The 22,213-nt window shown below is 35.5% G+C and overlaps 2 protein-coding genes across 2 annotated transcripts; one reads left to right on the top strand and one right to left on the bottom strand.

Moving 5' to 3' along the window:
• The first annotated feature begins 648 nt into the window (after positions 1-648).
• Positions 649-14,356, top strand: LOC113498019 (sodium- and chloride-dependent glycine transporter 1). Its single transcript, XM_026877897.1, has 15 exons — positions 649-1,688; positions 4,345-5,434; positions 5,646-5,776; positions 5,858-6,139; positions 6,318-6,517; positions 6,595-6,732; positions 7,173-7,407; positions 9,115-9,332; positions 10,776-10,970; positions 11,332-11,556; positions 11,718-11,785; positions 12,531-12,657; positions 13,512-13,532; positions 13,576-13,693; positions 14,270-14,356. The coding sequence occupies exons 2-15, from the start codon at positions 4,389-4,391 to the stop codon at positions 14,272-14,274; spliced, it is 3,009 nt and encodes a 1,002-aa protein (XP_026733698.1). The 5' UTR covers positions 649-1,688; positions 4,345-4,388; the 3' UTR covers positions 14,275-14,356.
• Positions 14,357-16,780: 2,424 nt separating this feature from the next.
• On the bottom strand, positions 16,781-21,723 carry LOC113498018 (cell division cycle protein 20 homolog). The gene is made up of 10 exons (XM_026877896.1): positions 21,231-21,723; positions 20,900-21,006; positions 20,392-20,562; positions 19,705-19,798; positions 19,350-19,579; positions 19,016-19,162; positions 18,785-18,912; positions 18,448-18,595; positions 17,920-18,119; positions 16,781-17,480 (listed from the first exon to the last, which is right to left on the bottom strand). Exons 1-10 carry the CDS (start codon positions 21,526-21,528, stop codon positions 17,381-17,383), a joined length of 1,623 nt encoding a protein of 540 aa, XP_026733697.1. The 5' UTR covers positions 21,529-21,723; the 3' UTR covers positions 16,781-17,380.
• Between the last annotated feature and the right edge of the window lie 490 nt (positions 21,724-22,213).

The raw sequence follows: 22,213 nt of genomic DNA, 5'->3' as shown, positions 1-22,213 counted from the left end.
ATTTCATAGACAGAGTATCTAATAATTTTTGAAAGTTACTTCAGGTGTTACGATTAGAAATTATTATTATAGAAAAAAAAAGCAAAAGAAAACTATTCTTAAAACTAAAGGGCCTTTTCAATAAAATTATAATTTCCATGCAACATCGAAAACAAAAGACAGTGTTGTGATTTTAACTTTAAAGCGAACACGCTGTATCTTACTAATTTCGTGGCTCTACCCGCTCTACTCCTCCCAGTTCAGTAAGTTTTTAGTAAGTATTTGTTGTTGATTCAAAATGAATCAAAAATCTTTATGTTCATTTTGAATTTCATATCTTTTAAATTAAAGTGTAATTAGAATCATCGACGATACATTTTTGACGAAATGGTGCAATAAAGGCCCAATGACCAATGCCCAATGATCTAACCCGAATCAGTCAAGATTTTTTGATCGTTTATCAACAGAACTACAGAACTCACTTTTTCATTTCTTTTTAAACATTTAGTTTCAGACTTTTTATTCTAAAGTAAACTAATCAAGTATTTGATCCTTTTAAATTGTATTTCGTCCTCTTATCTTTGTTTTTAAGCTGAAATTTATTTAATATTATTATTATTCAATAAACTGTATAATATTCATTATCAAGCGGTTTTAAATCAACTTACTTTTTGTTTTTGTTTGAACCTCAATCACAGCTGATAACAAGTTGACTTACTTCTACTTCATACTTTTCACATCTCTAGTGCGTAGTTGCGTACCTACTTGTGATGGGTATTGCTTGCATTGTAGTGGTGGGTCGTTAACGATTTTTGGGTTAACGCAACGAAGCCGTTAATTTTATCCTGTTAACCTGTTAAAAAAGCCGTTAACGTTATTAACAGGTTCTCATTAATGTAGCAGATTTGTACCAACGCAGCAGTTAATGGACGAAACTTTGTTCAAATTGAAAAAGGAGTTGATGTTACGTCGCGTACTGCTAAAACTATAACAACGTTTTCGTGTTTTTAAGTTAGCTTGTTTAAGTGACGAGTAAATTTTAAATAATGATTTAAGTCGTCATTTAAATGAAATAAACTTCCCTTCATACTTTTTCCAGGCTTAGGACTGGCTGGCGTAGTGGCGAAAAAAGATATAACATTAAACCTGTTCCTTCCGGCGGCGCGGCAGCGCGGCGCCGGCGGCGCGAGCCGGAGCAAGCGAACTTAGAAACATAAATCTCTCTCACTCTCGCTCGTACAATTTTAAGCTAGCGCCGTCTCGCTCGCTCGCATAGGTATTAGTCGCACTCGCGTTCACTCGGCTAGGCTAGCTGGTTTTGCTTTTGCAGCTTCAAAATAATAATATAAAAATAATATTTTTTCCAAAATAGTTGAATGAATTAGTTAATAGATTTAACGGGTTTTGCGGTAAATAAAAAGCAGTTAATTCGTAAACATTAGATTAACAGTTTAAAAAAGCCGTTCGTTGAATTAACGCCCACCCCTATTGCATTGTACAAGCTGCCCGACAAAATATTGCATTATTTTTTATTATTACCTTACATCACATAATTTAAATAAGTAATACACAGTTTTAATTTCGTTAGGATATAAACAAGTAGTTAGGCTATAATTTGTATAAAAAAATGATTGTAATCGTGTAGTATTGTTTTCGTGGACAGCTGATGATTGGGTGAAGTGAAGTGTTTGAAAAAGTCAGGAAATCAGGTTAGTGTTTTAAGTTTCATTGTTCATAACTATCGAAATTCTGAACAACATAATAATATCCCTGTGATACTTTCAGTTGAACGGTTTTTTTTAATGACAGCCTAGGTTCTTACATCCTAGTCTGGTTTGCATTTGTCTAGCTTGGTGTGGGCCTTGCATAGGTTAGCCAATAATTTAATATGACTTGTAATGTTCTTAACGCCTATCGACGCATACTTATCACATATGTATAGCATGTATAGCATGTAGTATTTATAACTTAATACCACTGCATAAGGTTATACAAAAAGTAACTGTTCACTGTTGTATTTACAGTTCCAAATTATGGCCATGGGTGATGAAATGTAGTTGATATACATGAATTGTTTCAATTCTTCATATAATGAATATATTATATGAAGAAATACAAATAATAAACCTATATAGATAGTTGATGAACTTTGTATATTTTAAAAATGCTAAAATTGACAAATATCAGTATAAATACCATATTCCAAGAAAGGTTATGTTTAGACAATAAACAGGATGTTTCCTCTGGTTGTTGATGCACATTGTCGTGTTTGTGTCAATTAGATTAATGTATAATTTAAATAGATATTATTGGTCTCATATACCACAAAAGTACCTCCGGTTTTATTTTTATTTTGCTTTTCCACTCAAAACTCTAGAATTAATTTACTTTTTAAATTATAGAACTACTAATCAGTGCTGGACACTAGGGCAGTCAATAATGAAGCAAAAAGTGGTATTTTTTGAAACATGATCAACACAAAAACAGTTGTTTTATTTTTTTTACATTCCTCTTAACCACCACTTAGAGACTACTTTTCCAACTCTCAACAGGGTCAACAATTTATACCTATTTAACTTCTAAATAAAGATACTACTCTACCATTCTAAATATTATTAAAATAGGTCTAGCTGTTGAGCATGAAGATGTAACAAATAAACATACAATAATCTTTCACCTTTATAAGTCTACAGTGATACACTAATACTGCAAGACTGATTTACTCAACATATTGAACATACTCTGTTATGTGTTGCATATAAATAGCTAATAATTGTGTTATCAAAGACTGTAGTTATAAAAGGTAGTACTGTGGTATATAAAAAAGTATAAATACTAATAATATAATTTATTATACTACTTATAAGTAAATTCATTTCTATGAACTTATCAAATCTGCTATGGTTTACTTTTAAAGTACATTATAACTTCACCAGGTATAAGACATACCTAGTATATCTTCACATATTATATCACATGCATTCCACATACTGCTTTTACCCTGATACTTATTATTTATTACCATAATTACTTAGATAATTTGGTTTCTCCAATACAATGACCATTCATTAAAATGACATCACAAATTGAATGAGCTGCAAGCATGAGATCAGATATTATCAATCCTTATCTAATACCTATTCACTTGTCTTGGGAAATAACTATTACTTTATAAGTTAATAGTGTGATAAAATTAATCACTGTATTATGAAAGACCTGCAGTTTACATAGCATTTGTGATTTCTACCTGTTATCTTGTTTTTCTAGATAAGGCTGTTAATGTAATAAGTTTTCCTTTATTCTGTAACTGTTTGTCTTTATATCTTTGCTAGTGGTTTGTACTTTAAATTGTGATTTTTTTAAATATTAATTTGTTTTATGATAATTTTGTTTCTTATTTTAAAAGTTTAGGTCAGTTATAGTTTTGCTATATTGTGGGGTAGTACAGTATTATTACTAGTTGGTAATATTGCTTTATAATATTTTCTAGTTGTGGTCCCTGTTTCACCCTTATATATGTTGATCATCACTACAATAATTAGCAGTTTGCTGTTTTCCGCACATCAAATTTATTTAAATGTTTGAGTTTGAAGAGTTACAAACATCCACATTAATTTGCCTCAATAAAGATATAAGAGTGTTATGCAAGTACCACTTGAACTTTTGAAAATTGAACAAAATTGTCTCATAATTTTACAATTAGTGTTGTGAGCTATTTCCTTACTAAATTATAATAAGCCCTGCAATTACAGTTGATTAGTCATTAAATTTTTTTTAGTTGCTCTTGTTCAATTGAAGATAAACAATAGAAGCACTAACAAAATTTCTTATGATTGTGGGTACTTCATAATTATTATTTTGTTAAAATTTTTGAGTTAATTGTTAAATTTGTGAAAAGCTGTTTGAAATTTAGATATACACTATTTTTGGTTAACCACAAGAAAATGACCTCCCAATCAACCATTAAAAAAAAACCTTAAAACTGTGTAATTACACAAAGTTTCTATAAAAACGAAGGAGTGGTAGTTTAGGATATTTTTAATATAAGAATGAGACACATGAATTCTATTTATTTTGAGTGGAAATTCTTAATGATTCATGCTTGTGTATAATGTTGCAAACAGTTACTCTACAATCTGGCATCAGTGTGCTAACATCAAGCCACATTTGCTGCACTGTTACATACAATAATTAGGCTTATTAACAAGTTATTCATATGTAAATACGAACAACATTCTGCCTTCATTTGTTAAACCATGCACAAGCTGTGGAGAATCATTAGTACAAAATGTGCTGTCTTTTTATTTTCCTAATATTCACAAGTTCTTCTTAAGTTTTGAATAATTAGTAAAGTTCTTATTACAGGGTCAGCAGAGCGAGCGGGCTATGACTTAGGCCATGCAATAAAAATGGAAGTTGTTAACATAGGCGAAGGTCGGTACGAACAAAGCGAAAATGTACCGGGAAGCAGTGCTGACAGTGACGCCTCCAGTAGCATGTTCGAGAGCAACGACAGCGATCATTACTCAGAAGACTTAGACAAAATATCTGAAGATGGTGACTTAAAAGAAGACTTACAAAAGACAATACCAGAATGTTACAAATCAGACTCAAACTTTTCATCACATACAACAAGCATCACAAACGATGAGGAGTTTCAAGCGACGGCGTTGTGCCAGTTTATGGATATATTAAATGATTTAGACGAAGTTTTAGATAAGTCTTTACTAGCATGCCTTGATGATGGCACGAAGAATTTCGATAGCGACGAAGAGGATCTCATTTGTAAGCTTAAGGAATGCATTGGTGATGTTCACAATGAATCAGAAAACTCAGAGGCTCAAAGTTCGTTTGACGACAATACACAAGTCATCACATGTTCCAATGCTGTACCATCGGCACCACCGGCACCACCGGCAGAAGAAATCGACATCACACCAAGTTTCTCAGAACGGGCAAATCTCACAAGCCTTGGACGGTCAAAAAGTTTTTCCGAATTAACCGAAAATGATCGGCAGGCTTTAGTTTCATCATTAGAACGAGCAAGCACGATAAATGACAATTTACGCAACTCGATGAGGAGATTAGACCCTATTGTTTTGCCTGCGATAACGGCAGAGTCGTCTTGTGAGCCTCTAACGCTGCCAGTGATACTTTTTTTAGAGCATAATATTAATATGCGGCCAACTAGCGCCCCCATACAGTTACAAGTGACGGCGGCGAATCTCAGTAGTGATGGGGCTTCGGGACCTCTTATTGTAGGGCGGCGAGCTTTACTTATGAATCGCACGCTCTCGTTACCGTCACCGGGAGAGAGTGACATCACCGCAGGGGACTGGACAGGGCGGAATACGGCCAGGAGTATTGCGAGAAGTACTAGTACATCGAGTTCATCAACTGAATCGTTAAATGTTGCTCCAGTCACCCAAAATACAACGAATGCTACAGAGGAGAGGTAAGAACATAAAATTCTTAACAAGCTAAATCACTGTGCTTAAAATCTTCTAAATGCAACTCATGCGTTAAGCAACCTTCGTGATTTCGTTAATACACTACACATTCGTTCTGAGAAATGAGGTCATACGAGGTGTAATGATTAACGAAATCATTGTTACGAATTTGTTGAATGATGCATTGATAAGTAAAAGTGTCCTAATTTTTCGCAGAAACGAAGAGACTGAAGAACCTCCGTTTGGAGTGTGGCCACACCGTATGAGTGCCATGTTGGCGTGCCTCAGCTGCACCGTGGGAATATTTAATATATCTAGATTTGCCATATTCAGTGTTCATTTTGGAGGTAACGAACGACTTTTTACGTAATTAATTGGATTCACCTAATTTCCTCGAATCTTACAATGAATCTTTTTTATTGTTGCAGCGAGCTTCATAATACAGTTTTTTATGTTGTCTCTTATAATTGGAATTCCGCTATTCACGTTACATTTGTGTTTGGGCCAAGTGTTGGAGTCTGGGCCAGTGGATATGTGGCGTATATCGCCAATATTCCAAGGTGTTGGCGTGTCTTTACTCATCATACAAGCCGTGATCGGCATGTACAGTATAATTGGCCTGTCCTGGATATTTGTTTTCTTTCGCGACTCTTTTATAACATCTAATGACAGATACAAATGGGCACTACCACATGAATTGAATTTTGAAGGTGAGTCAGCAATAACGTGATTATATAGTTCATTGTTTGAGCAATGTCAACAAATTCAGTGGAATCAATCAACAGATTAAGCAGGAAGTATGATTGAAGGTCGGCGATAATTTAGACAATTACTTTTTCCGTGTTCAAGAAATGACGGTTATATTGAAAAAATGTTTGAACATTTCAGATGGTGTTGCAAAAAATGGTACTTATAAAATACAAGAGACTTTACCTCAATACTTTCATGGAGAGGTTTTACAGAGAAATTTGGGGTCCAATACTAGTTCATATTTCGGCACAATAAAGTTTCAAGTAGCGTTCAATTTAGCTGTAGTGTGGATGATAGTGTTCGTGGCTTTGAGCAAAGGATTGAGGTCTTACGGCAAGGTAACTACGAGAGCTATTCAATAAAATGCATGAAATATATCCTTCAAGATGTTAATACGTTGTTATTGTGTTCGCAGGCTGTATACATGTTGATATTTTTACCGATTTGCGGAACATTGGTGCTCTGTACGAAATTACTTACACTAATACCATACGACACTGTCATTAACATATTCTCAGAGACTGAATGGAGCGAATTCTTTATAAATAGTAATGTAAGTATTTTTTTTTAAACTAAACATGTGTAAAATAATATTTAAGGCATCCTTTACGTCGATTGAGGACGTAAACACATTAGTAAGACAATGGAAATATTCCTATATGACTCAATGAGTAGGCCATTGGTCAATGAAGTTGAATGTTTGAAATCCGATATTTACCTATTGTAGGTCCTATTCAAAATGTCGAAATAACACTTTAATGTCGCTCATACCCAGGAAGATAATTTAATAACTCAAGTACGAATGTTAATGTAAAATACTTGTGTTCTCAACTCAATACATATATTTTATAATATCAGTATTCTAACCCTACTATTTAACAATAAAGATTTGTAATAGACAACACTAACTTTTAGTATTACCATATCTCAATAACGTCCATTTAACAAAACACCATTATTCGTACATTCTAATAGTAAAATGTATATTTTCAGAGCTGGGCAGCGGCTGCCCAAGAAACATTCCTAACTTGGGGTCTCCTTGGCGCCTGTATTATGCAGCTGACATCTCACAAGAACGCTAAGAACAAGACCAATATAATGCTACAGAAGGAAAGTGCTTGTATTGTCGCATTCACATTCGCTGTTCTCTTACTGGGCTCGTTTTTGGCTAATACTTGCGTTCAAATATTGAAGAATTATGGATATGCTTACATACCAGGGAGTTTTGGTAAGTTTATTCCATGTGTCTCAATCTACCTATGTCTCAAAATATTCAGGTCGTAATTTGCATGCAACATCTGGACGTCAAATAAAATAAAATTGTTAGAAAGGCAATAGTCTATTCTGAAAGAAAAAGTTTAAAATTTGATTAGGCTATGACAATTTTGTAGACCCGGAACTTTTAGAGAGCGGATGACGTCACACAAAGGTTCAGGGTTATTCGGTAAGATTTTGGCACTACCCGCTTCTTTACTAAAGGGGAGGGTGTGTGAGGATGTTTACAAGAAAGGTGTCTTGACCTCATTTTTCTTTTAAGAATTAAATTTTTAGTTTTCATGCACAGTAGATATATTTATATTTATCTTATAAGGACTTATATTGGAAATAGTTTTATTGTTTGGTTGACAGGCCTCTCTTAAATGTGCACAATACCTACCTTGGCCTTCATAGTTTGTCATGAAAACCTAGAAACAATTGAAGTCAATTGTGGCAAGACTCTTTTTATAATTTTGTTGTTGCAAGTCAATTAATTTTACTTTATAAAATGACGCATTGTTTCATTATTATACTTTACTTAATCAAAAGGTGTCTAAGTACGAAACAATACTAAATAATTAACTGTTTACAATGATAGTGTTGATCGTTAAATGTTGTTATGTATTTACAATCTTTGCCAAATTATGACATTGTTAAAGGTCTTTGTAAACTTGTAGAATGCACGTACGCCGATGCGGTGTAGTAAAACATTGACGTCATATTTACAGCGTGACGTGACGTCATAGTACACACTCTTGCGTAGCCTAAGCATAAACATACGAATGTACGATCAGCAACAGAAGTCGATTAACAAAATCAGATTTTCACAATTCAATGAGTGGCTGTTTTTGTATTAGGTAACAAAATAGACTTGCAACCTAGTATAGTATAGTTAGAGCAAACATCAGTTCCTACATGTCAGTAAAAAATGGACACTTCGTAAATCGGATTGCAAATTGTGACCGTAATGCTGCCTGTACAGAAAGCATCCCTATTTTGTCACAAAGCCACTAGATTATGCGCATACCATCTAACAGTCATTTTCAATGATGATGTATGTAGTGAGATATCAAATTGTCTTAAAGGAGGTCAGTGGTCACTTCTTAAACACGTCAACCTTTTTTTCCAGATTTCACTAAATATGACTAAGTTGTGCCGTCAAATGCGTAGGCATGTTCTGCGTCATTAAAAATGTTTTGAGAACTATGGCTTTTTGATGTCAATATGATTTATTAGTAATATCAATAACGGCAGATGCCACTGACTAATTTCGTTTACCACAAATGTGGGAATCACCAATGTACTGAATATTAATGTAAAAGTTAAAATATTCCATTCAGACAAATGTATGCGTGGTGCCATTAACAGGTCAATACAGATTGAATATGCAAGATAATGGTGTTGCTTAATTTACTTGTTAGAATATTGTTTTTCTTGTGCAATTTCTATTTAGTACTTCATATTTTTTATTAACTGCTATTTTTAAAATTAGGAAGGGTTTTTTACAGTTGCTATTTCTAATTATTATACAAATATTACTCATCCTCGATGATATTTTTAAATCAATTCTGAAATCGATAAAAGACTGTTTAGCTGTCTTCCATTCTTTGTGCTATAAAATCCAACTGTAAAATGAAAACTTACATAGTTTTCACAATATCTTGTAATTCTGTTTCAGAAACATTAAAGTCTACGCAATTTCTATGGCCACTATCTGAGCCGATGCCTGGCAATGTGGTGTCAACGCCAGTACGATACATGGGCCACTATGGCAGCTTAGTCGGAGTCACAGTCTGGAGGACTGGCACAGCTGCGCGAGCGCTCAGCGGTTGGCAACCACTGCAGTTGGCAACTCAGGTCGTGCCAGCCACACTGGCAGTCTTGCCTGCTAATTTGGTAAGTTTTTAATTGGTTCTAATTGACATTTGTTGACATTGCTGTTTTGCGAGACGTGTGAATCATGTGAATATAATGGTGGATATTATTGCAGTTTTTGAAACGAAGTTCCTTATTTTCCGACTATAATGTTCATGTGTCAAAAAACTGAAAGCGGAGTGGTTGAGGTCACCACGCCCATCCCACTGAGTCTGGGTGTCAGCTTGCATGTTACTTGAATGATTGTGAAACACCCCTGGCACACAAAGATTAAATTGCTTGGTGCGGGAGCGGCATTGTTAAATAATAATAAAAAATAAAAAAAACGATATTTCTTAAAACGCTTTATGTTGTAATTACTATTTACAAAAATAATTGCGTAACTAACTCGATTTCCTATTGATCTAATTCGAGAGCATTATATAATGTTAAACTATTCCGAACTGCTCGTAACTCAAGCTTTATGGTCGGAACACACGTAAATGAGACATCATATTACTGCCAAGCGTTTGTAAAATGAAAGATAACCTTGATGAAATGACCTAGAATGCGTTTACGACCGTGTGTACCGTACCTAATTGTTTGAATCAGATTTTTGTTCTTAATGTCGCGTTAAATGCTCAACCTGTTGAAAGTATGATGATAAAATTATAATGAATCGCACTCGTACAAAAGGGTTTTCAATCAGCATTTGTACAAGTTAATTCGCACATAAAAATAAATTCACAACCATCAAAGCGAATTATGTACTTACCTAAAACATTAATACTATAGTTATGTTTTCAAATAGTTTTCGCATTGTAGTCGCATGTTTAGCCATGCGGGTATAAAGAATGTTTCTTTTTATCGCAGTGAATATACTTGTTGATTCAGTAAACATTTGACACATAATCGCATTTGAATGAAGCCTATAGGGGTTACCGTAACTCACGTTCAATATGTAGACATAATTAGTGGTTCTTTTTTTTAAAGGGGCCACTCGTGAACGAGTTTAAAAAAGCATGTTAGTCGGAGTAGCGACACGTAGGGTACAAATAGGCTAAAGAAATACAAATCTTTTAGATCGCAAAATGGCAAAATAAGCCACACCCCGGTTTGTCACCCTGCAACAAATTTATGACCGTAACAAACGTTGCTTCAATTCGATCATTATATTTAACACCATCAGGCAAACCAACTGTTTAAATACCCCATTCATGACAGACGACAGGCAGAAGGACGGACAGTGCAGCCTCAGTAATAAGTTTTACTTTGTACCCTATGCCTTGAATAAGGGATTTCCATGTTTCAGTCATACTGTTCCTAGGATAATAATGACTGATAAAACAGACTTTCAAGATGTTTATAATTGTGAAGCAAATCAATGAAGTGCAATTTAAATCGAAGTTTAGGAATCTAACTTCTCTCTTTCGTACTTCCTTTAAAATTCTGCCTAGTTGAAGCTTAATTTCTTTTCTCTTTCAGCTATCACCAGCATGGGCAGTAATATTCTATTTCATCTTGATAATGTTCGGTATCGCGCAACAGCTCGCTATATGGCACTGCGTCATAACTGGCATCATGGCTATCAATGCAGAGGCGCTTAAAGTTTGGGAGACCACTATCACGTTCCTGAGTTGCGTGTTTGGACTTGCCATGGGACTGCTGCTTAGTACCGATGTGAGTAAACTATCTAAGCTTAGCGTTTTTATCTACCTGCCGTAAAATAGTTAATAAGACCGAAATTGACCAGCATTTTTACGAAACGAAACTAGCTCAAGTGTGTTTTTATGCCTAAAAAATGCCCTCAGTCGGCAAATAAATTGCTGAAAAATTATTCAAACAAAACTTTTATCTGCAGATAGAACAAAACAAAAAATATATCATCATCATCATTATCGCAGCCTATAGCTGTCCACTGCTGGACATAGGCCTCTCCATACGTTCTCCAGCGCGACCGGTTCATTGCCACCTGCATCCAACGAAATAAAGAAGATCCAAAAATATATAACTGTCATTAAATGACGACTTTCCTTCCCAGGCTGGCATCCGTATCGTCCACTTCATAGACTACGTATGGGTAGGCTCGTGGTGGCAGATCGTGATACAGGTGTCGCTCGCTTGCGGCGTGTTCGTGGTACGGGGGCGGCCTTACTCCCCAGACATTGTCGTCGCTGCCTTATATTCGTCGAGGACCAGACTTTCGGCTACTTTAGCTGCGTTGCTAAGCTTCACTTGGACTGTGGTTTTGCCTGTTTTGTTATGTGTGAGTATCCGTCGTAAATATTACAAATACAAATACTCGTAGAAGTAGATGGAAATAAAGGGAAGGAAAAACTACATAAATGTGTGAAGATGGCCCCAGAATAGCATCAAAGAGAGAACAAAATGGGTTACCGTGATTTTTACAACAAATGATTGTTTCAGGCAATATGTGTGATGGACTTTCGAGTGGGTCAACAAAAACAGATGTACAGTTGGAGAAAACCTGTCGGGTAAGCGATGATCTAACAATATATTAAAAATCTTACTCAATGGGGAATATGCACGTGACTTAAATATGGACAAAATATTTTTTTTTGTAATATTTATTGCTACTGAAAACACACTATACAATTATTTTTAGAATTTATTTTAATTTAATAATGAAATTTAATCATCAAAAAGTGGCTGTTTTCAAATTACCGCGCAAATTTTCGAAACGCAACACTATTGGTGGAACAAAACGTGACGTCAGTTTTACACGAGACGTCTGCTGTCAACAAGCTATTTGTATGGTTTCTTTTTGGAGGAATAATTGTTATTGTATTGTATCCATGGTAATTAAGTCGATATTCACTCACTTTATTAATTTTTTGGTAATTTTGTAAACCAATCACTTTGCTGTTGACATCGAACTCGTGTAATGGTGACGTCACGAGCAAGCGCGCCAAAATGGCCGCGTTTAAATTGATCGCGATTTTAATATTTAATTTTTTGCATAATAGTTTATATTTTGGACGTGATATTTGTATGTTTGGTAATGTAATAACTAGTAGAAACATATAAAAAATAAAAAAAAAATCATGCATATTCCCCATTGTAGGTCAAAGTATGCCCGAGTGACGTTAAGGCTCTGCTTTAACCATGAGTTTGCATATTTTGAGCTTCAGTTATTTTGCAGCGGGTTAACGAATATTTCCCCGTTTCTTTGTTATTATATTGTTTTCCTGCTTTTACATAGTTCTTTTTTTTTAACAGTTATTGGCCGATCTGGACTCGTCAAGTGGCGGTATTTATGCAACAAGGACCATTGCTGTTAGTGCCTATAGCTGCGTTTATACAAACGTGGCGCTACATGAATAAAGGACCCCCTGATATACTCGATGTAAGTCGTAATTTTATTACATCCTACTTTCTACTAACATAAACGTGAAATTTGTGTATGTATGGGTGTTTGTACCTCTTTCACACAAAAACCACTGAACAGATTTTGACGAAACTTTATTCACAGAACACAGTTTTTTTCCTATTTTCTGTTTTCGTGGCATCGTTTTCGATTCGGAGCGGGCGAGTAACTTGCATGAAAGAGGAACAAACATACATACGTCCATAATATAAACTTTCGTGTCTATAATATAAGTATTGATTATTTACTAAGCTTTAATATGATTTTTTGTATATGTTACGATAATATTTTATGTTTTTGCGTGCTTATCAAGGATTACGGGACAAACGATTGTATTGAAGAGTTGGTAAGGGAAAAATATTTTGTGTATTTAAAAGCTAGTTACGAGTTGTTATGAGGCAATAACCTATATGTTTTCGACTTCTTTTCATCGTTCAAAAGCTTAAACAGTGGGTGGTGACACACGCATAGTGGTCGCAGAGACGAATAGATTTTATATCTCCACACAACTTTGTGATAGAAATGAGTAAAATGACGCACTGAACAGTAGAAAGAGATAAATACACATTTACGCAAATAATTATTTTTAAAATTTATTTCCTTGAAAAATAAAAATAAGTCTAAATAACACAAAAGTAGCAAAAATTTATTACATCTAGATTGTAGGCTCTTATGGAGTCACAGTCTTATGAAAATATGTTTTTAATATTTTAATGTATTTTTCACAATATCAATTTTATTTTGTTTTGTAATTTTTTTATAATTTCTTTAGGTTGTGAATTTAAAGTATGAGGTAGCAGGTAATTCATATGTATTGTATGTGTGTTGTGCAGCGCATCCAGAACCTGTACCGTCCGCGCATGGGCCCGGGCGCGGCCGCCGCGGCCCGGCCCGCGCCCGCGCCCGCCGCGCCGCCCGACCCGCCGCCCAAGTACACGCCGCCGCCCTCCTACTCCACCGCCACCGGCGCCAGGCTGCTCAACACTATACGCCGGAGCTTCAGGACTCTTAGGAGGTACTGCTATTTGATAGTTTTTTTTTATATAACATACCATTACTTTGTTGACAGTAACATCCATTCACAGAAAGGGTCTATAAAGTGTGACAGGTTAAACATATTTCTAGACTGTCTCCGGCTTATGACAATGTTTTAAGGTTGATTTACTTTAACTATAGTTTTCCCCTCAATAACGCTTAATTCGAATGTTTTATTTTGCGATGCTGTGAATATTGATATAAAAAACGATAAAGAAATTCTGTAGTATAATATAAGCATTACATCCGTTCAAAGTCGGGACGGGTCGCTAGTACGTAAATAACTTATTCACTTTTTTCTTACACATCAATAGACATGGTCTATTGATGTCTAATACTTAGTTTCTTTTTTAACCAAAAATAGCTATTATTTTAGCCGTTTGACAATTGAGAAATACTTGTCAAACGGCTGACTGAGGTGACTCAATTCGACTGAATATAAGCAATTTTTTAAATTGTTTTTTTTTTCATTATTAACCCTACGCAATAAAATAAGGTTGAAGACCATTTTCTTATATTTGTTTTGTAACTATTCAAAAATTATTCATATTAACAGAATGACAACATCACGCGCGGAACAGTCACCAGCTGAAGACACGACACAACTACCAATCACAGTGAGCGAAACAGTAGACAGAGATGTTCTGATTTCCCTGGAACCTCCAGATTACAGCGGCGTGTTCGCGGCTCCCTCGATCACCATCACCGACGAGACCGACTCGAGACCAACTCGCCCACGTTCGTCCACATCACGGAACTCTTTATCGCTAACTCGCGACTACCTTCGCCGATCGTTTGTTCGTAAGAGTGATTCAGCGAAGAGTATTAGGTCGAGTTTGCGGCGTAGCTTCAGGTACGGCGTGTCGCTGAGCAGCAGTCACGAGGCGCTGGTGCGCGGCGCGGAGCCCCCGTCGCGCACCGCGGCGCTGGCGGGCCCGCGCCCGGCGCCCGCCCCGGCCGCGCGCGCGGCGCCCGCAGCGGCCGCGAGCGCCAGGCTCGAGTGACCGCACCCCGCAGGCATCACGAATTTTTGTATCGTTCGCCTAACCCCGTTACAATGTATTTTTAAGCGTAAATAGATCTTAAATAACAATAGTATTCCAGTACTTAAATGTACGTAACCAATAAATGTAATAACGTTCATGTTGCATTACCGACTAACTTGAGTCTTGACGTCGGGATTGTAATCTCCCGTTTTGAACAGTTGATGTATTTTTATTTGACGTCGACTGCGTCGTTTGTTAATTCGTATTTAGATGTTAAGCTTAGTTTCGTCTTAGTACTTATTCGAAGATAACATAATAAGTAGTCATAATGAAGAGGAATCTCAGTTACTCCACTATTTTTTTAAATATTGTTAATCCTTTATTTTGTGTGAGCACAATAATTGAGCCATTAGCTAGATGAATAAGGATTACAATAATAGGTGTACTTATATTGTATACTTAAACTGATAATAACCTCAGAGCTTAGAAAAAATATGTTAAAAGTTTGGAAAAATGTGAAAGCAATTGTTGAAAGTTATTTTTTTAAAACAAACGTAAAGCGGACAACAATGTGTTCTCGGTTAATTGTTTTGAGCGTGTTTTTCTAAATTATAGGAATGAATCTTGGGCAATGAATGTAGTTTAGCGATTTGTTAGTTAGTGTGATATCGTTTGAAGAGTGGAACCCTCGCCTATCAATGATAATGTGTGCAGACCCCATTTTAACATAGAAAATAAAATGTATATTAAAATATCGATTCCTAATATCGATCAATCGATATTGCGTGTTGCAATTTTTTTATATTCCATTTTATGGAAATAAAATTCGTTACGTAAATATTACGAAAATATATTAAATTTAATGAATTGCATCGGTGCTCGATGATTATAAATTTTGATTGGCAGCGTTTTGTGGAAATCGATTCGTAATTGATTAATCTATCGATAAGGTTACAAAGTAATGGAGCCATACAAATACAGTGAATGATGTTGAATGCGTTAAGTACAATGAATTTAGATCAGTAAGCGAACTGGTTGTTTGATTAGCTATAGGTGATATTATCGGCTGCTTTTTTAGTTCCTTTCGTGCATTTATGTTAAACCGACGCTACTAAAAGTTTTTCCTTTGCGAGTCAGCGTAGACCGATAGAAATATCAAATGGTTTTAGTATAGATGCTTTAGCCATATGTACTGACCATAAATAAAAAAAAAAACAACGTTAGTGAAATGATCCATAAAATTGAAGCAACAAGGATTATTTTTATATAAAATAGAAATACAGCCTACTTGTGTGTCATAATGTGTTCATGATTGTTAACTGTTAAGGTCGTTCAAATCCTGATTTAGGAGACTAACTGAATACGTTAAAAATGATCTATAGTTTACTAATTTGTTTGATAAAGCGCTTGTTTTAAATATTTTTAACGTTTCTGTGAGTCGTTTAGTCAGCTGACCTTAGTCATTTCAGTGTTGTGAACAGATGCTATCTAATCAGTATTAATTTGGTTGTAATCTCAACACGAGTAGTGCGTAGCTGACTCAGTGCATTCTTATTTTCTTCAAAATTTATTTTTGTATACTTTCTAGTCACTTGCTTCCACCTCCTTTGTAAAACTTAGTAAATATTTGGAAACATCACATTTTAAAACATATGTATTTATTATTTTAGCACTTTTTTATTGCACTTCTATTATAATTTTACTTTTTATTATGATTTTGCTCGTTCTTTTACATTCCACATTGTTGCAATGTTTATGAATTAGATAATAAAACATTTTTACACTACCATGAAGTAATTGTTTTATTTACTGTGTCAATTATTATTGCTATATAAATTGGAGTTTCTATAGGACATCAGTGCTTGCCTTTTGGTGAGAAACCTGACGCTTTCGGAAAGGCATTTTAGTACAGAATGTTTGTCTGTCTTTTTGGTTTTTTTTTCATTTCAACCAAATTTAACCCCGTTTTATTCGGTATGTAGTGTTAGTGAGGTTTTATTCTAATGACATGATCAAGTGAATAACAAATTTTTACCCTATAGAAAGCTTGTACATTATATCTAAGGATAAAAAGGCATACCTGGGAATGTAAATCTTTATTATCTTATTGTAAAATTACATACATTATTAAAAACATCTTAACACATACTAAAGTCATACAAACAGTACAGTTAGTTAAACAATGTCTTGGTTGTCCTTAAAACAAGGAAGCCGAGGTAATGAAATGGTGAAAGAAAGTCACGAAAAATAGTAACAAGTAGAGAGAGAAAAGACTAACGAAAATGAATCAATTTTTCTAGAATCATAGTAGGAAATAGGTGCAAACGCATTTTACGACCTCAACTTCTCCTGATTGGTCAAAAATCAAATACAAGTAACAAAGTACGACTTCCAAAAACGCGACTGTCAAAAGAGTTATTCGTTTAATTTAAAAACATAAGTTCATTATAAAAATATTCCTTTGCCTACATCAATTTAGGCAAGTATTTTTATATTTTAAAAGCAAACAATAATATTTACTTCATGCAAGTTCCGTCAATAGAATCACGAGGATACACAACAATTTATAAAATAAAGTTAAGTCAATGTATACTAATGGCACAACATACAATTGTTGTATTAAAACTAATTGTAAGATCACAAAGTCAGTCAATAGGAATATTTTGTAACTTCTAACAAAGTTACCTAATCAAGGAGTTGAGATTTAATAACGATTTAGCTGCTTTGGAATCGGTAGGTTCTTTCTTTTTCGATGGGTCCAACATGAAACATTTCCATAGTCTGAAATAAAAATAAACGTAAAACGTTATGTCATCTTTATAGCATGAAATCACAATAACAGAGATTTAAGTTACACGAAGCAATATTCCTATACCAGAAACATTATAAAAATATAATTATATACATATTTTAGATATATACTCAAAACTAAATAAATATTTTTTAGATAAAATATATTAGGAGCTTCGAAATAAAAATACCACATCCATAATTATTACTGGGCAATCAAAAAGTAGAAATAATTTTTACGGCGCTGTTTTGTCCTTCAATGAGATAATTTAAAAATATTACACACGTAGTTTTGTCTTTTAGAGAACAACAAAAATTGACATAAATAAACTGCTTTATAGTTAAGGAGAAAAATTGTCTTAATCCTCTTTGCTCATAGGAAACAATGTGTTCTGCTGTGTTGGTCCTGCAAGTATATGGTAGTCCGTACCTGAGCGTCTCGTCGGCGCCGGCGGACAGCACGGTGGTCCCGTCGGGCGACAGCGCCAGGTGCAGCACGCGCGCCATGTGGCCGCTCAGCTCGGCCACGCGCGACATCACGGGGTACTTCCAGATCACCAGCTGGTTGTTGGCGTAGCCGTGGCCAGAGATCAGCTCCTTGTAGTGGGTGCTCCAAGCGATTGAACACACCTGGTAACGAATTTCATTATAACACTAACTATTATAAAGTTTATCATTAAAAAGATCTTTTTGGCTGTTTGATTTGACTCTCGTTTGTGATAATAATTGCCTACAAATGAGACAAAATTACAGACAAGCTGACACTAGTATATGTTCACGATTTGATTTACTGCTTTAATTATTTTTAATGTAAGTATAATTAAAGCTGGATCCATAAAGCCCATAACAGAGAATCGTTTAAGAATTTGGAGTAGGCCTTTGCTCAGCAGTGGGACACAATGGGCTAGATTAAAAAAAGAAAAAAAAACATGGTACTCAATACATAAAGATGATTAACCTGAGACTTAGTATCAACAGTGTTGAGGTTGGCTCCAGTCTTGATGTTCCAGATGCGTATGGTCCTGTCGGCAGTACCGCCGCCGCTGGCCAATATACCGGCGCTCCATGGACACCAAGCTAAACCCTTCACCGCCGCTAGGTGTTGGCTATAAAGGAAAAAAGTAGGGTTGCAAATAGTTTGTACTATGAGTACAGGCATATCTTCCAAAATAATCGGAGGAAAACCATGAATAAACAACGAACATACAAAATTAAAAATCAATAATATTATACATACATCAAGGCAGGCGAAGCCGTAACAGCTAGTTTGCTATTAAATATATAAATGTACTTACTTGAATGAATACAGATACTGTGTTTGTGAATAATGCTGTCCTTGTGCAATAGGCCAGATATTCAGTAAATTGTCGTTGCCGCCCGATGCAAGACATTTACCATCTGGAGACCATTTTAGACCACAAATCTGTAAAACAAATAGTCTGTTTAGTTCCCATTAACAAGTATGACATTGTCTCAGTATTAGGACAGCTTTGCTTTAGATAAAAATCATGTATCTCTCTTCTTACTTCTTGCGTGTGTGCATGGATGGTGGCCACAGCGTGGTCCCTCTGTCGCACGTCGTGGTGAACAATGTTACCGTCGCGAGCGCCGCTGCTCACGATATACATGTTCCATGCTAGCGAACCCACACGACCCGTGTGCCCGTCCATTACCTGCAATGGTTTAATATTGTTATTTTAAAAGTTATTGAAAAGGCTAAAAGCTGACTTAGTTAACAAAGTGGTCTGCTGGTGTTTCTTAGAAACGAAGCATTTTTATTTTCTGGAAAACGAACGTAAAGCTGTGTCGCCTCAACAGTCAAAAGTTGGCCTCTCTTTGCAGTTGTTTGTATTCACTTACCCTCAACCTCTTTATCTTTTCGCAGTCCCACAACTCGACTGTAGCTGATGAGGTACCGACAGCGAGGTGCGATCCTCCGCCCTGCACCCAGCCCACAGAACAAACAGTTTCGGAACCTTCTAGAGTCAGCAGCTGCTCTATTTGGCCAGTTCCCGCGTTCCATAGATACACTGAGTTGCCTAGAGCAACTGCAAGTATGTTTGAGGAACTCCAGTCGACTAGGTTCAAATCTGTGGATAGAAATCACTTAATAGATTGTCTTCTGTCATCTTTGTTTCTTTTTGAACAGTACATTAGCAGAGTAAAACTAAAAAAAATGTTCTGTGCAAAAATAAAAATAATTTAGAATTCTCACAGTAATCGTCTAAGATGTCAGGAGCGTCCAGTATTCTGTCAGGAGCTTGTGGAATATATCTTGTTGTGTTCTTCACTGAAGAAGGAACTTTAGCCTGTCAATACAAAATTAAATTAAATTCTATTAGAACTACTTTTAAAATAGTGATAAGTGTTGTTTTCTTTTTTACTGAGAATACAAAGCTAAGGCTAGAAATCTGAAACCACAGAATCTGCTGTTATGTATGATTAGAATGAAAAGCTATGTTTACTAACAGATTTTGCCAATACCATTGGAAAAATAAAGATTTGCTTTTCTATGAATGATAACATTGTAATAGTAAAAAATCCCCAGAACAACAAAAACAATGCAATGATTGGTTATAGTGTGAACTAAATGTGTGGACAAACTATTAGTTAGTTTAGTTTTGTAATTACCTCATATCTGCACAAAAAGAAACAATTTACCAATGAAATAATTGGTTAACAAATTTTATACCAAATGACAGAAAAAAATAGTATAGCAGATAACATTTGAAAGAGAGCATTAAGAAGCAGTAGAGCATTTACCCACACAGACTGGCAAGTTAATCAGCAGCATTTCTGCAGGTTATTCAGGTTTGTATTGTATTGCCAGAGTGCATAAGATATACACAATAATATTGCATTAGTTAGTAAGTAGCATAAGATAGGAAGCAAGCAGATATACCTGTGAATACACAACTCTTAGTCTGTTCTGATAGCCTTCAGGAGCAGCTGGTGCCTTGCAGGTATATTGCAGCAGTCTCCCGGGTTCCGTATCAGCTAGGGCACGGCCGATAGCCTCTCCAGCTGCTGTCTGTGCTGTTACTTCTTCATTCTTGTCTTCATCACGGCTCATCTAGGGAAATGTATGTGTAGGAGTTAATAAAAGTTTTAAAAAATAGTTACAGTTAGTAAATACTCACACAATTTACACTTCTTATATGTTAAAAAAGCACAAAACCAGACTTAATGCCCAAGATATTCTTTTCTGTAAATACCATTAAACTAAAGTAAAATTTTGCTGCTTTTTAACAGGTCTGTTATTCAGGCAGTAAGCAGTGCAAAACTTGATTTTTAGGGTTTCCAAAAAAGGGTAGTTAAAAGACTTTTTACACTCAACAATAAGAGTAAACTTTATTTCAAACCTTTAATGATAACCAATATTGTAATTTTGTAAAACTTTAGTGACTTACCATGTAATGGCACAGGTCATAGTTAGAATTACTTCTTGAGGGGATGAATCTGTCAGCTTTGTTAGGAGTCTTTGACGCTTTGTTCGGAGTCGGCGTTGTGGATCGACCTGCAAGGTATAGACGGATAACTTTTCCTCCAAGGATTGCAGTTATTTGACAAAATGGCTATTACAAAGAGGCGGTTAACACTTAGCAATCAATGTGTAGGAAGCTTAACAAACATAGGTACTTTTACAAGTTAATGAGAAACGAGTTAGCATAGCATGTAATATATTATAGTACAAAGAGTGTCACAGAAAATTACAAAATTCATATTTTCTAACAACATTACCTGGAGATTTGTTCTTGGAAGGAGTCTTCTTCCCCTTTTTGTTATCATTTCGAGTCGGTGTCTTGTTACTTGAGAGTACACTATTGTTACAACTCTGATTCGCAGATATGGACAACTTTTGCATGGACTGGTTGCACGCACTGAGATTCACGTTCGAATGGTTCTTGAAGGAAGCACTTAACGGATTGATATTCTCGCTGTTAGACTTCTTCGCCCAACGTTGCAGCGGACCACGCGTTATAGGCCCATCTATTGTTGCTAAACTATTTATTTCATTCAGGTAGTTAAACTGAGCCATTCTATCACCGAAACACTAACGGACACGTATATTAATCAGAAATCAGATATTGTCAATAAAACCGAAGCTTTTTCATTCATAAATGAACGAATAACATTCAATAAAGATAAATCTTTTTATTCATCAAAAGAATAAAATCAAAACCAACCGAAATGTCAGCCGATTCCAAAAGTACGTTATTTTGAAATATTTGATAGATCGCTGAAGTTTAAAAAGAAAACTAAAAACGAATGTTGCCAGTCTTTTTAAAATCCAAAGACAAGATGCAGTTACTTGTTGATGGTCAATATGGTCATGTTGTGTGTAAATAGAAAATGAATAATAAGAACATTAAAAGTTCTATAATAACTATTGTAATATGACAATATTTGATTCTTCTATACCGCTAAATCCGATGAATTCAGAAGTTTTTGTATCAATGTGTTAAGTTTAAGTGATATGCCAAGAAGGAGACGGGCGCGTCGTCCTGCGCACCCGTTCTTATGAGGAGTGAGGGATGGGCTTTTACACCTGTCCCTTGAGAAGGCCAGAGTCACTCAGAATATGCGCGAGCGATTCCGTGACTCTGGCTAAAGCACTTGAAGGGGCTCGGGGTGTTTTTAGTGGGTGGAAGTCCCCATGCCGCCGTGCCCTCGACGTGGGTTGAAGATATTAGCTATTCACCCCGGAAAAAAAAGTTTAAGCG

This window comes from Trichoplusia ni, chromosome 10 (assembly GCF_003590095.1).
Source record: "Trichoplusia ni isolate ovarian cell line Hi5 chromosome 10, tn1, whole genome shotgun sequence".
NCBI classification, from domain to species: Eukaryota; Metazoa; Arthropoda; class Insecta; order Lepidoptera; family Noctuidae; genus Trichoplusia; species Trichoplusia ni.
The sequence above is the reverse complement of the archived record's forward strand: the minus strand, read 5'-3'. Positions and strand labels throughout refer to the sequence as shown.